Here is a 15,913-nt window from a genome sequence, read left to right on the forward strand (position 1 = left end):
GTTTTTCCTATAATGCAACTCAACCACAGACAGTTGGGTGAGAGATTTAGGTTCGTTAAGGTAGTTTTCAGACCCAATTTATGCTGACTCAAGTGACATCACCTGAGGTTGTCAGATTTCACACTGATCCCTCTGGAGCCACAAATGGATTTATGCAACTTTTTTTCACATTATACTGCCAAAGACCTGTCGACAAGCCGTGATCTGTCTTTAAGTGTCCCACCTCCTTCACATACAGGGGATGAGACACTCTCTTTTTCAACTACAGCCTCATTTTTCAATTTGGCCTGGTCAGTGTATACACGTTCACATGGTGATCTTGTCTTACACAGCTTTCATCCCACATTTATACGTTCTTCCCTTCTGTGCTCTTTGTCAAGCAACAATCAATCTAATTATTCCAGGAACCGAGATGAGGCAGAATGTCAACTCAGCTGTCATAGCAGCTTCACATCAGTCAGTTCCGCCTCATGACACATCAGCTCCAGCATGGGCAAGCAGTCTGTCATCTACTGAACAGCTCACTGCGTTACCCACACTCCCGCGGCAGCCTTACACACAGCCTGCAACATGTGCGCCAGATAGAGAGGGTACACTTATAACTCTGACTGAAAACTATTTATTCACAGCTGTTGAAGGGTGCACTGAAGGAAATAACTCACCCATCAAAAGTTGTTTCGGTCGTTTACTAATATATACATGCTGAATAGCTGCTTGTTCCAGCTTCTTAAATGTGATGCTTTGTTGCTTCCCTCTGTTTATATCATTGTGAAAAGGACAACAAAAAGTCACTCTGGGCTTTAAGAACCTGTTGTTTTCACTAGTCTGTTGACTTTGCATAGACTTAATCATTAACAGATTGACAGATTAATCAATAATGAACATCATCATTAGTTGCAGCCAGATAAAAACAATATATTGTGTTTACAATTGCTGTGACAAACTCAAATCAGGATAACATGGCACCTAATTGGGACAAACTGACAGGCCATTTACTGCTGGCGTTTGCAGTCAATCTCTCCTCAGTTTCCATGGTAATATCCAGGACCCCATCTTAATTTATGAATGTATATGATGGAGATACGAGAGGGCACATTAACCTCTCATAAATAACCGGGATATGACCTACTGTCCAGCACACTGAGAGGATACAAATCACTTTCTGAAAGCTTCATGGATAGTTAACAACAGCAGAAGACAGAAGAAGGAGGAGGGGTGAGGGGTGGGGGGTGGGGGGTGTCTACTGTGCTCCCGTATCCACTGGCCCACGTTTCTGCTCTGGGATCGAGTGTGGAGCTTTGGACATGATCCCTGTTCCGAGCCTCGTCCTTGCTCTCCTAAGTAGGCCGGTCTGAGGTCTGAGCTCCAGAGCCGCTGGGAGGTGGCCAGGGAAGAGGAGGAGGAGGGAAGAAGGGGGAAGGGGGGAATCTGGGGTGGAGTGGAAGGGTCCGAGCGCCGCGCTGATTCGGGATTTGTTGCCACAGCAACCCCGCTGCTTTTTCCATGTTGATAATGCAGAGCACAGCAGGAGACTGCATGCATGCTGATTTTCTGTCCCTCTCCATCTCACACCCTATAGCAACCCCAACACCCCTTTCACTCCAGCCCCCACCCCACACCCCCCTCGATCATGTTTGCATTTTTTTATCTCCTAAACCAGCCATCGATACTCACCATAACAAGACCCTCACATTACAGACTATCTCCAGCTGTATGCTAAATTGTATTTTCCACCTCTGTTTTCCTGGCAGTACAGCAAACAGACGATAGAGGGGTGGATGCAGGATAAAGAGGAGAGGGGTGGGGGGAGGTTGAAGCATTATGGATGCCGCAGTGGTGACAATAGGCATATGCTTCATATGGATTCTGTCCTTTTCCTGCTGTAGCCGTGAGCAAAGTGTAACTGTGCTGATGATGAACAGAGGGCTGCTGAAAGGGTAAGACCAGAGTTCCTGCTGTGAGGAACCACCACCCGCACGGCAGCACACTACAAGCTAACATCACTGCGGAGGTCTGCGCAAATGTCCCCCTTCTGCTAGATGAACCCATCAAACCACATCCACCATCCCTGCCACAGCGTGACTGCTGTCTGGGCCACACACGGAAACAGGAAAAGCAAGGTCGCAACCTCTCCGTGACCCCTCCAGGCTCCAGTAAACCTCCGAGCATCACTGCATTTAGAAGGAAAGGGGTGGGGGGGTGGGGGGTCTAGAAAACTCCTGTCTCTCTTCCCCTGGTTGCCTCACTTACAGAAGTAGGCAGAGAACAAGCGTAACTGTTGGCATGATTCACGGGTGAGCTCAGCCTTGCTTTTCTAAAGAGCAGCCTTTTCTCATCCTGGCCAAGACAATGAGGACATGAGTGAAGGAGCTGGCTCCATTATGGGGGCCGTATATAAAGGCTGCATTGTGCAGAGTGAAAAGTGGGCTTTTTCAGGAGATGCAGGAGGTAGCGCCATGCTGTGTGCTGCTGCGCTGAGCAGTGCTGAGCATGACAACCAGGCATGCTCACCACACACACACACACACACACACACACACACACACACACACACAGCAGCAGGTGAGGCTTTACTTCAGCAGTGAGACCTGTTTGAACCTCATCAAGGCCGGGTACACAAAGAGCCTCGTCATATTTGCCTCTTTTCCATCCCCACTGACACACATTCTTTCCTCGGCCTGCTTTCATGCTCGTCACACGTCACCTGTGTCCGCAGGGCTGAGCAGCAATGACAGACTGGTCAGTGCTGATGTGTGTGTGTGTGTGTGTGTGTGTGTGTGTGTGTGTGTGTGTGTGTGTGTGTGTGTGTGTGTGTAATACAGACACCTCAGCCAGAGCCTGTGGCCGAAGGAGGCCAGGCCAGACCAGTGACGCACAGCAACAGATCTCACAGGCAATAAGATTCAACGCTGGCTGATTAACACTGCTGCCATGGTTACAGCGGCTTGAGTGACAGGCCTGCTCCTCTCTAAGCTTTCTCTGTGGCCCAACACTGCCTGCAGTCAGACAGTAGACGAACAAGTTCACTACTGCAGGTTAGTAGCTGCAGTTTAGCAGCACACTGAGCCGTAGCACAGTTCTGTAGACCACAGGAAGAACAGGCGCTACTGTAGAACAGCTACAAATGTATAATCTGTGTTGCTGAGCTCGTTTAGGGCTGACCATTTTCAATATCTTCAATTCTTTTTTTCTCTAAATCAAATAGTTTTTATGATTAATTAATTGTTTGAAATGAAGAATGTAAGACACTGATAAAATACTAGTGCAACAATAATCATTTTGATAACTGATTAATCATTAAAGTCATTTTTCAAGCAAAAATGTTAAACAGTTGATGGTTCCAGCTTCTCAAATGAGTGACAATTTGCTGCTTTTCTTTTTCTCATAGCTAATTAAATATTTTTGTGTTTTGTGTTTGATCAGATAAAATAAGATATTTGATGGAGTCATCTGGTCTTCTAGGATATTGTGATGGGCTTTTTTCACATTTTTTGATGTATTACAGATCAAAGAACATTCATATATTAATACGAAAATAATCACAGGTTTAATCAATAGAAAATAATCATTACTTGAAGCCCTAATTTTACCTGTCACCTTTTCCACAGCTCAAGGTCACTTCTTCTGATCACTTGTTTAACCTTTACAAACTGTTGAGGGTTTCCCACAGTGTTTTACTGTGTAGTGTAGGTCACACAGTCAGAAACAAAGATCACCTCTGCCAGCATCAGAAAAAATGAGGACATTTTTATGAGATGCAAGATTCACCTTGAGGGGAAAACATGTGACGCACTATTGCACACATCGAATGCCAGATATCTAATGAGCGTGGCTTTTGTTTAGCTTGTCATCCACTAACTAAACTCATCACGGAATGAGAAGCATCAGGATCTGAGTGGCTCATCACCTCGGCTACACTTTTACTACTGATAATCAAAGTTGTGGGTTACCATATTCACAATGTGGGCAACCTCTGAGATTTAAATACAAGTATATAGTATGTAAGTTTATAAGTACATCCAGAATTATATGGAATTATTATTCATTAAAAAAAAAAAAAAAAAAAACTAATTTCCCTACAGAAATGTCTTGAATAGATAAACAATGACTTTGAAATGAAACACACCAAATGAAGCACCACTTACATGTAACACAGATGAAAGGCCAGCATGAACTGTGACAGATAAGCCTTCTTAATCTTCTTTTTATCATTAATATTATTACTTTTATTCTTATTATTATATTTATATGTTGATGACCTTCATTTATTCTAGATAAAAGGCAGCATGATTACAACAGACTCCTCTTTGGCTCATTATGGAGATAATCGCCCAGGCGTGGACTCGTCTGATCTGCGCCTGAGTCAAGTCACCCGGTGTGCATTTGTGAGCAGAGCATTAGCATCTGAGAGAGCGACAATTAGCCTTCCCTCCCTGCCCGTCTGCGGCGCTCATCCTCGCACCAGCAGCCCCAGCAGATCCTGATAGCCTTTCATGGCTGTTAAAAGGGAACAACAGGCCAGACTGCTATCTAACAGAGGGCAGACGGCAGGATGGGGTTATCAGAATATCAGTTTCCATATCAAACTGCAAACACAAGCGGCTTTCAGGAGCCTTTGTAGTAATTTCAGACAGCCTGTATGCCAGGCACAGTTGTATGCTGCAGCACTTCAGTGAAACTGATTTCTTTCTGCCAGTGTTGAGGCTGCATTCAAGTAATGATTACAGTTTTCAATTAACTACTTAACTTGTAAAATGTTGCTGAGAAATCCCTGTGGAGCCCAAATATTAAGTTGATTAATCACTCAACTGATCAATCTCTAATGAATCATCTGATCATCAATTAGTTTAAGTAATATTTCTTTTCTTGACATGGGGATGACATGCAGCAAAGGGCCGTGGGTCGGACTCGAACCCATGGCCGCTGCGATTAGGACTGAGACTATATGTGGTACTTACTCTACCAGGTGCCCCACTGAGGCGCCACACTTTAAGTAACATTTCAAGCAAAGTTTCAAACATTACCTAGTGTCACCTTCTCCGTTGTAAGGATTTTACTCTCTCTGTCTCAGAAAAGAGTTGTCAGGTGGTAGATTAATCAATAATGAAAATATCTGATAGTTGCAGACCTAATCCCATTGTAATTTCCCAGAGTCCAAAGTGATGTCTTCAAATTGCTGTTGTTCAACCAAAATCCAACAGAACTAAATTCACGAAGATATGAAAACAGCTAACTGTGACATTTGAGAAGTTGGAAGCATGTTTTGCTTGATAAACGACACAATCCTTATTCAATTATTTTCTGTTGACTAATCAACTATTGATTTCAGTTCTTGTCTGCATTTCTCCATTACAGATGTGTGCATCTGAAGAAAAGGAAAGCATTGTGGGAAAACTTCCCATCATGCCCTTTGTTCTTTCCAACAAGTGAGTGGTGAGAGACTCACTAAGCTTTAAATTAAAATGGAAAATTGATTAAGCAGGAACCTGACATTCATCCTTAGCTGTTGAACAGCGGTCTACAGTCACTGATTAGAAAAACCTACTGAGCTGAGGTTGAGTGGGCCTGGGAGTTTCTAAATTCCGCTAATTAAAAACCCAAACACAGGGATTTAACATGCTTTTTATTAAACCAGTGAAAACTTAATTACAAACACTTCAACGCATCTCAAATATGCGAAGCTACTCTGGCTGTAATAACGTTGGTGTGGATAACGATGTGAGTGTGTCTCCTTCCAAATAAAGACCAGACAAGTGTTCAGACAGCTCCTGCAAATCCTGCCAAGAGTGACGGGAAAAAAGGCAATATTTGTCCCTCACCTGTTTCGGACATTAATACCGCAGATGACGACCCAGATATGTGGCGTTAGTTATTACTGTATAACTCAATCAAACAGGTTCTCAGCCAGCTGGCTCAAGGCAGGAGGGTGGGTGGGGGGTCTTTGGTACCAGCAGACACTTCCAGATTCAGACGCAGATAGAGAGTCAGGGAGTGACAGCGGACAAACTTGCAGGCAGCAGCATTTTTTTCTCGTGGGGCAACTGCATGTGAGAGGACTGAGCTGCATGCCAGTGCCAAAATTCTTGTGTTAATGCAGCAGAGAAAAGAGGAAGAGTTTGTATTCATGGCTATCTATAGACAGGAGTGGTGCCTGTGACATAGCAGCTGCTCCCCAGAGAGTGGTGACACATTAACCTTCAGCCAGCTGTCTTGGCCTGCCGCTTAAACATGAGCTCACACATACACATACACACAGAGAGCCCACACTTGTATTAGCAAAAGACAGGGACATGGAATTTAAAGCCAAACTTCGCCAAAAAAGTCTATGAAGTTTGGTTTAAAACTGTTCTGTGTGTCATTGCATGTGGAAAGGTAGAGTATGATGCTTTAGGAAGAACACACCCATTCATGTGTACGCTCGCACACACCCGTAAACATACTGGACCATCATCTGATCTGCACTGGGACTCGAGGGATCAGCACCGCGTAGCTACAGCTGTTTCACAGCGGGTCAGGTTACCCTGCTACCACCATCCCCAAGGCCTTCACCAAGGGAACGACCCCACGTCAAACCAACACACACGGGCACACTGCCCCCCAAACAGCTCCCTGCCCTCCTGAAGGTACCAGGTTCATCACGAGGTGTTTTGAGCCCAAAACCAACACACCTCCTGAAGCTTCTGAATGACAGACATCTTGCAAGGAAAGCTCAACAGCTTGTGGCTGTCAAACTGAAAGCAGCTCACAGGAAATGAGAGGGAGAAAGTGCTATGACAGCTCTTTCATTCAGCCATCAGAAAAACAATATGAACTGTAACCAGTGACAAGCAGGACTGTGAATCCAACCTCAGTACTTTTTTTAGGAACTGACCACAATGTAGCTGCTTCACAGATTCAAAACCTGTCAAAGGCTCTGAGTGTTTGCTCCATTACTTTTTCAATCAGATGGTGTCTGATTTTAATCATATTTCTGACTTAATTTTTTAAGCACAGGTCCTGTACAGCTGCTACGCAACATTTAGAACATTTGAGAAGTTCGGTTTCCTTTGCTAAATGTAAAAACGACTCTTTGGAAAAAGACTGATTTACATAAGAAATAAGGTTTTAAAAAAGTATTGTTTTGGTAACAGTACTGAAACTCAAGTATCATATCAGCACTCCTACCAAAAAAAAAAAAGCCCTGGCTTATCTTATGCTGCAGAAACTTAGGTAGAAGTTTGTGGTGCTCTTGATAATACAGGAAACATCTCTCAGTAAAACACAATAAAAGCCAACTGTAAATTACAGCCTCTAAAATGACAGATAAATTAAACCAACACCTCTCTGAAAGAATATAAACATAAACTGGCTATCATAACCTTCGTGAAAGTAGGAGTCATTACAAGACTGTTTCATTAAATTACACAAGTGTTAGCTAGGTGTGCCTAATAAACTGTAGATAATGTCTGAAGATAATCACCCAGCCCAAGTTATTAGTTTGTCTAACATGAAAAAAAACAAAACAAAACATTGCATGGCATGAGAACAACAAATGTGGCAATAAATATGTAACCACACAGGCTCCAGGGTGTTCTCACACCAAAATGAACTTCCTCATCAGTTTGCCATGAGAATCCCCCCCTTCCAGAACAATGTCTTCCTTTTTGGACATCCTGCTAACTTCACACTCTTCACACACACACACACACACACACACTCACACTCACACTCACACTCTTCACACACACACACACACACACACACACACACACACACACACACACACACACACACACACAGGTTAACTTCCCATAAGAACAAGTACAGGAATTCATTGAAAGCTGACATTCCTAGAAGCTGCAGGAGTCTCTCCCACAGTTTCCCATGCAGGCTCCTGTCCTGGCCTTGCCCACCAAGTACCTGCAACAGCTGAAAAGGCTTAAAGCTGTAAATGCTGACTGTATGTGTGCGTGTACGTGTGTGTGTGTGTGTGTGACAGAGAGAGAGAGAGAGAGAGAGAGAGAGAGAGAGAGAGAGATCACAGTCTGGTACAGTTTGCGCGCTTTGTGCTTCATGTAGCTGGTGAAACAATATTTAGACCAGTAAGACAGGACATCTCTGAAATGTGGGTCAGTGAATGTTTTGGTAGCAAATATGCAAGACGATACATGCAGAGCAGCAAGCCAGCCCTCCCTCTTTACAACCCGGCCTCGTATAGTTTAGTGACAACCAACCAACCAGCAGCAGACTGACTGCTTGTGTTGCTCCGAGTGGTATTTGACAACAAAGCACACACAAATGTTTAAACTCCTGCGAGCAGAAGAAGTGATGAACTATTAACCACTGTGAACTTGTTGTACCTTTCGTGTGTGCTGCATGTAGCTAAACCCCCACAGTGTGTCTGAACAGTGGCCGGTGAATGGGACAAAGTGAGGAGCTCACACGACAAACGGCAGCATTCACACACGGAGGTCTGTGAAGTAAACATTGCTGCATTGTGGCTGAGCTCGTTTTGTTTTCAGCGCAGGTTGTTGGTGGAAATGTTTCTTGAGTCAGCGCTGCTCTCACTCGCTGGCGCTTCAGTCGCCGTTTCTCTGCGGTAAATCGTCGCAAACTACACCGAAAATGTGGAGAGCTCTCACCAGAAACGAGGAGCGTTGCTCCGCGCGGAGTCCCCGACCTCGGAGCTTCTTCTCAGGCCGGATGCCGTCTTTCCCTCCGAGCGTGAAAAAAAAGAAAGAAGAATTAGCACCGACCGCTTCTTCTCCCTCTTCTTCTTTGTGGTTTCGGGGTGGTGGTAGCTACTTTCTGCTCTTCAATGTCGCTTATATCCGCGGGGTTGTGGTGTCCAGCAGCATGACTCGTTTTCAGGCTTTAAAGTTTCACTCCCGGTAGAAAATAGGAAGCGCTGCAGTTGGTCTCTCTTTTTCAGGTCGGAGACACCATGGCAGTGTGAGGGACGATGGTGATTACTGGTTGATCTGAGCGTGTCCTCTGCTTGCCTGCCACCACACAGCCGTGTCATCTAAATGTCAGCAGGGAAATAGCGCCACCCAACTGTCGGTGATAGAAACGACACAGAGGCGGCCAGTGCGGCTCCACAGCGGCCCCTACTGCAGTCCTACAGCTCCACACCAATACACCCAGCCGGTACACCCAGCCGGTACACCCTGCTAAACCTGATACAGTCTAATACAGCAGTCCTGAAATAAACCCTTCTTTGTATGATACAATTATAAAATGTAAATGTCTCATTAATTTGAATGAGGTGAACAAAATAATAGGAACACCTGTCAACATGAGAGTGCAATTCAACAGCACAATCTGCAAAATGATCATACAGTTGAATCAATATCTTTCTAAAACAATCTCTGTAACATTATACCCTTCATGAAGGTGTATCAGTGTTAGCTAGGTGTACCTAATAAACTGTAGACTAGATAAAGTATGAAGATAATCACCCAGCCCAAGTTATTAGTTTTTCTAACATGAGTCTGTAGACATGAAAAAACATGACATGAGAATAACAAATGTGGCAATAAATATGTAGCCACATAGGCTCCAGGGTGTTTTCACACCAAAATGAACTTCCTCATCCAGTGCCATCTGAGTGGATTTCAGTAGACACCTGCGTCATTAATGAAAACAAAGTGCATATGCAGCCTCAATGGCCACCCGTCCATTTTTAATACATCCATTGCATCCCTATGGCGGTCAGTAATGAGGTGTTTTCTCAACTGTAACTGTATGTGAAGCTTGCACTATGAGATGTGAGAGGCTCTAATGTTGTTGGATTCAAGTAATAGTCTGTCAAACTGTTCATTCAGTCAACACGCTTTACTTAGAAGGCTGATAACGTAAAAATTCAAAATAGCAGATAAAAACAAACTGTTTTTGATTTAATTTTTGAACATTTTAATAATACACATGTGACAAAACAAAAAGAAACATTACAGTTCTCAGTAATGGGAGCACATAACATTAGTAGGAACAAACATAAATATATATATATATATATACACTGTCGCCCATAAAGTTGGAATAATTTTGTTTTCAGACACAATCCTCTGTTTATTCCTTTTTAAATGCATCAGTAATCACTTTTGACCAGGTGCAATGATTACATTATGTGTCCCAATTACCCAGGTGAAATTAAATAAATCACATTGTCACAATCATTTCATAGAAAAAGGAAAAAAATATTTTATTCCAACTTTATGAGCAACAGTGTATATATATATATATATATATATGCCAAACCAGGTAGAACAAAACAAAGGCATCCCAGGTCAGTTGAGAGGGGGTCCCAGATTTTAAACATGAATGTGAGATGATCAAGTTTGATTCTGTGCCAGTTAGTCAAATGTGGCCCCTCATCTGTGACACAGTGTGATTGGATACATCTGTCCTTGCACAAAAAGACAGAATCTGAAAGAGTTTTCCTCTTTGCTCATCACATGGAAAAACAATGCCTGAATATATTCTCTGCAGAGTTAACACTAGGACGATCCTGAACTGTTCAGCATGTAATATCATCTACTGACTTCTAGTACTGACAGTGTATCACTGGGCACTAATATAAATCAATATGGAAATCATTTTTTCAAGTTCTGGTTCCAGGTCCATGCCAAAAACTAATCCCCTCCTGGGACGCTGATCAAACACAACACCAAAGTTCATTCAAATCTGAAAGACTTTGAGATAACCTTCTGACTCACTGTTAAAATCTCTCAAACTCCTTTCAATTCACTGTCCTAGTTCAGTTCAAATATGATATTCATTTGGTGCAAATTAGAGTGAATTCCTCCCCCTACATGTTTTCCTCACTTACTTGAGCAAAACATTCTCACTTCACATATTCTCAAACCCTCCCTCCAACTTCCCCGAGCATCAATCCCTCCACCTTGGATCGCCCCACAAAACAATTTGAGCAACTGGGGCACAGCCAGAATTCAGGTGGGAAAAAACTCAAGCAAACAGGCAGCTGCATACTTTCGCAGAACCAGAGAGAGCGGCCTTGTTGAGGTGCCCATTTCAACCGCATCTGCAAAGGAGACTTTTGGCAAGAAAACACTGCTCCAGTTCTGGAGCAGTGTTTTTGTTGTCTGTCATCCATCTTTTCTCTAGTAACTTTGGGTATTAACCAGACAAGTGTTGCATATTCAGCCTGTAGTGTCATTTCTAAGTTTTCCCCTCTATGGTATGACTAAAGAAGCAGGCCCAAAAAGTAAATGTTAAGTCCATATACAGCACGGTGTCACCTCAGCTTATTTTAATTGCAGGACAGTGACTGAAAGAAATAAGTTTATGGTCAAAACTGAATCCTCAGCACCTTCCTGTCCCCTCTCTGCTGTTTGTTGGCTCTTATCAGATCTGCATGGTCACTCCCTCCCTCCTCTGACAGGCAGTCAATATTCCTCGGGCCTCCCACCCCACCTCTCACATACATCTTACTCACCTCTCTCCCTCCTGGTCTCGTTCACTGCTTGTATCCCAACAATTCAGACACAGAGCTAAAGATGTCCTGGACGTATGCAACCCTCCTGCCTCTCCTCACTGTGCTCCTTGCACTCTCCCGTGAGTTGATGCAGAAGAATGTTGGATTTGGGTTTTTGTTTTTTGCATCTCACTTGCATGTGGATTTGTGTATCAGGAGTATCTTGTTTAGGCAGGATAATGATAGGCTGTTTGTTGTATTTGTTTTACATGGAGAGTCAAGCACGAGAGCTTAGATTCTGTGTTTTTCATGTTTTGTTCTCTGGCCCAGTGTCTCCGGAGGCCGACTCTGCAGCTGTGCCCAGCAACACAGGCAGCGCTAAAGAGCCACAGGGTGAGGAGCTGCATCAGCTGCACCTCTTGTGCTGTACATCCTCTCTCTTTATCCCTTTATGTTGTGAGCTGAACCTCCTCCTGCTTTCACTGCAGGTCCACTGAAGAGGATTTTCATGAAGGAGGCCGATGCCTCAAACTTCTTCAGAAGACGCAGCAGACGGGGCGTGAAATCTCAGGATGAGATTAATGGTGAGTTCAGATCTACTCTCACACTGATTTGAATGAATGTCAACATCCATCTTGGTAATGGGATCAATGATGATTCACTAGAAAACCATTTGTTCTACTGAATCAGTCATTTTGAAGAAAAGGAGAAACCAAAGAATCCTGTATAGTGTTAATTACCCGTACTCATTTTATTAGTAGTGATTTATTATGATTGAAAAACTGACTTGGATTCTTCACAGTCAAGAGTTTTTGATGCTAGACACCTGTGTACAAAACTTTATAGTGTGCAAGAAGTTTGTCACAAGTTTTACCACTTAATACAAGAAAAAAATCTGCCAAAGTGCTGAAAGAAATCTTCACGTTTCTTGTCATGACTTTACATATTGTTTCCTTGAAGTCAAAGTTTTCTAAGCAGCTGAATCCTGAGTAGAACAAGAGATAATTCCTCTTCCCAGGCATGAAGAGAAATGGTACTGTACTTTAAACATGTGGCACTGTATTATATAACCCCAGAGATTTATTCCTCTGGTTTTAAGAAACTGAAACTTGGGGCTCAGTAATAGATGAAATTACTTTTTAAATGCAGATATTTCGCTGTCTGAATGAACAGGAAGAAAAACATGTTTATTGCAGTCTGAATGTTTTTATGACTGTGGCAGCCAGCAGCTGTTAACTGCTCTCTGGACCTGATCTGACCAGAGACAACCTCAGACCTGTCTCGTCACACAGCAGCTCTGCTTCCTCTGCTGGAGGCTGCAGCAGGAGTCACAGGGCTGCACGGAGCTCACTCACATCGGTGTCGATCTGTCAATATCCCCCTCAAACGTTTCATGAAAATTCACATACAGTACAGTGTTTGACATTCCTGGGTGATTTAACAGCAGTTCTGCCAACAGGGAGGTGAGAGCACACACAGAGATACTGCAGCTCTGAACTGGAGTTGTGTAACATGCTGTGGGGCTGTGTGCATGTAACAACAACAAGACACTTTGTCTGTGAACGGAGGAATAAAATGAACACAAAGCATAGAACACAGTGAAAGGACTGAGATGGACGAGTGAGTGGGTGAGCGGTTGGGAGCTGAATGTGGAATGTGCCGACACGCAGGCAGAACAGGGTCAGAGAGAAACCAAGTAAAAAAGTGGGACTAATAAATTGGGCTCACTTTGAAGAGCCTCTCCTGCTGCATAATTACATAAAAGCACAACATTTCTCTAACAGGTAGGTAGGTGAAATTTGCAAAGGAAAATATTTGATAAATGTATTAGCAGTATAAGTGGATAAGGTGTGAGGTATGATTTCGAGGTTTTTGAAGTTTTGGCATCCAACATGTAGACTCCAAACAAATGCTCCTGTTTGACTTGAAGCCGGTCAGCTGTCCGAGAGAGATGACAAACCAAATATGGTAAATTGTTGCCGTCAAAACCCGTTCCATTAAATATGATTTCATCTGCAAGTCTGCAGTGCGTCTGTACATCTTACAAACATTAAAACTTACAATTTACAACCAAGTGGCTGGAATTCCCAACCTGAGCTCCAGGTCACACGGCACGCACAGACTTGTGTAGGGAGTCCTGGTAAAAGGTCAAAGGTCATGACCTGATTTTGGAAAGGTTAGCATGACTATCCCAAACCTTTCCTATCTCAACTAATGGCTCTTCCTAATGTTACTGCAATCAGTATTTGAGTTTCACTGACACTGACTTGCCCACACACAACAGACGACTGCTTTTGTGTGCTCTGGTCTTCTTCACCTGTCGGAGAGGACACATGGAGGCTGTCTTTGGCCTCACCTCGCTGAGTCTGTATTAGTCGACTTAACTTTAGTCTAAATTCTAAATTTAAGCCAATTTAATTTAACCCATCCCGACTACAGAGATTGTAATGTTGGGAAATACACGCTTGATTGGTGTCATTCAGACTGCTGAAGTCTCATATCAGCTGCTGTTGAAATTCACTAGTGGTTGGAGCGAAGACTGTGCATTTTGTCCCCCATCACTTACATTATAACTGTTGTAGGAAGGGATCTCTTCACAGTCAGTATGAACAAGAGGAACAAGTGACCCAGCCATTGACTTCAGTGGTCTGTATTAAGAAAAATGTCACTGTCTACCCACATGTATCTTTCTTCTTCTTCTTTCAAGAAGAAGTGTGAGAGATGAGTCACTAACTTCTCTCCAACAGGTTTTTTGTCTCTGTGTTCCAGCCTTGGATACAATCAGCTTCTATGAATCACAGCTTTACAGCAAATACCAGCTTAACAAAGTTCATAGAAAGCATTGTTTGTTCAGACTCTGTGATTCAGGTCTGCGATATTTTTTCAGCCTGTAGTTTTGTGATGTTCAGCAGTCACTGTGTTGAGTCTGCGTGTCTTTACTCGTAGATGAGCTCTGAACTGAAATTGTGGGTCTTTTTTTGTTGCTGAGGTTTATTTCTGGTCTGTTCTCCAGTGATGGAAAGTAATTAAGTAGATTTACTTGTGCTTTACTTGAGTATGTCCACTTTCTGTTACTTTACACTTCTAGTCCATTACAGTTTAGTGGGAAATGTTGTACTTTTTGTCAAACAAATAAATGTATTTATAATTGTAGTTACTAGTTTCTGTTCAGATTAAAATTTCACTTTGTTAAAGATCAATCAGGTGATTCTGCCTTGTGTCCTCTTACACAAAAGTAAAATGCTGCTTACACAATGATGCATTAACAATCTAATAACGTCACATATAACAGTCACAGGGCCAATGTTTCTACAGAGTAAGCACTTTTGATACTTAAAGTACATTTGCATATGTAATTGTATCTAAGGAGTTTGAATGCAGTTTGAATGCTTTTATTATAATGGAATATTCTATATTATTGTATTAGTACTTTTATTCAAGTAAAGGACCTGAATACATCTTCCACCACAGCTGTTCATCATGCCATATTAAATATTTCTAAGCAATAAATGTTATTATTACAGTTCAGATTCTTTGACTTCACTCATTCATTGTCTTTTCAATATCTTCTATCTCTAAGAGCCAATCTGGGCTCCAAACATTATACTTTTTCTAAATGCTACATTGTTGTGAGTCTCAGGGAAGCAGATATTAAATAATTCAGCAATTGGTATGTGATCAATGTATCTGCTGTTTGGGTATCAACTATTTGGTTCCTATGGAGTCCTTTTAGGTGCATTGTCCCTTTAAAAAGTCAATTTTTTAAATTTTTATTGAATTCTCTGATGTTTCTGTAAATTTTAAAGTAGTTCAAAGCCAGTTACTTAGTTCAGCACTTCTGGTGTCTTCACAACTCCTTCCTTACACTCAGTGGTGTCATCCTCCTCCTCCTCTGTGCTTGCAGCTGAGCAGAGGCTGGTTTTGGCTGCAGATGAACGGAAAAGAGAGTTTCACGAGGAGAAAAGGAACGAGTTTGAGAGCTACGCTGAAGAGGAGCATGATGGTATGTGAACTCATCTCTGATGCAGCTGAGAGGGACAAGCTCATTCATCCGCTAAAATACTTTTAATCTTCCAGAACAAAATGAGAGGACCAGAGAGAGCACCGAGCAGTGGAGGGAGTTTCACTACGACGGGATGCATCCTCCCCACGAGTACAACCGTCACTCCATCTGAGTCTGGGGGCCAGTAAGAGAGGAGAGGTGTGAAGCTGTGAGCTGACAGGATACCGAGATTTAAAAGAAGCTACACAGTGATGCTCTTCACCACAGACCGTGACAGTTACACGGCAGAGACATCACAACAGAATCAAATCTTTTCACTTGTTTTTAATCCTTGTGTTGTTGATTGGCTTTACGTCCTCAGTGTTTAAGCTCCCACAGATCCTGCTGCTGTATGTGATAAAGTAATAATAATAATAATGGTAACGATAGCAAAGTTTTTCTTTTTTTTTCATCAGATTTTTTGTCTATTCTTCTAAAAGTCTAAATATGTAGAA

The 15,913-nt window shown here is 42.7% G+C and overlaps 2 protein-coding genes across 3 annotated transcripts in view; one reads left to right on the forward strand and one right to left on the reverse strand.

The window, feature by feature from the left end:
* The window catches only part of LOC111229588 (cyclin-dependent kinase 17-like), a 32,316-nt gene extending 23,386 nt beyond the window's left edge, over positions 1-8,930 (reverse strand). For both annotated transcript variants that reach the window (XM_022755969.1, XM_022755968.1), the window contains exon 1: positions 8,622-8,930. The gene's annotated coding sequence lies outside the window, so the exon portion shown is untranslated. The remainder of the gene's footprint in view (positions 1-8,621) is intronic.
* Positions 8,931-11,498: 2,568 nt separating this feature from the next.
* On the forward strand, positions 11,499-15,628 carry LOC111229886 (unique cartilage matrix-associated protein-like). Its single transcript, XM_022756394.1, has 5 exons — positions 11,499-11,556; positions 11,747-11,809; positions 11,905-12,000; positions 15,321-15,419; positions 15,494-15,628. The coding sequence occupies exons 1-5, from the start codon at positions 11,499-11,501 to the stop codon at positions 15,589-15,591; spliced, it is 414 nt and encodes a 137-aa protein (XP_022612115.1). The 3' UTR covers positions 15,592-15,628.
* The last annotated feature ends 285 nt before the right edge of the window (positions 15,629-15,913 follow it).

The sequence above is a fragment of the Seriola dumerili genome, unplaced genomic scaffold (assembly GCF_002260705.1).
Source record: "Seriola dumerili isolate Sdu_G_001 unplaced genomic scaffold, Sdu_1.0 BDQW01000242.1, whole genome shotgun sequence".
Taxonomy (NCBI): domain Eukaryota; kingdom Metazoa; phylum Chordata; class Actinopteri; order Carangiformes; family Carangidae; genus Seriola; species Seriola dumerili.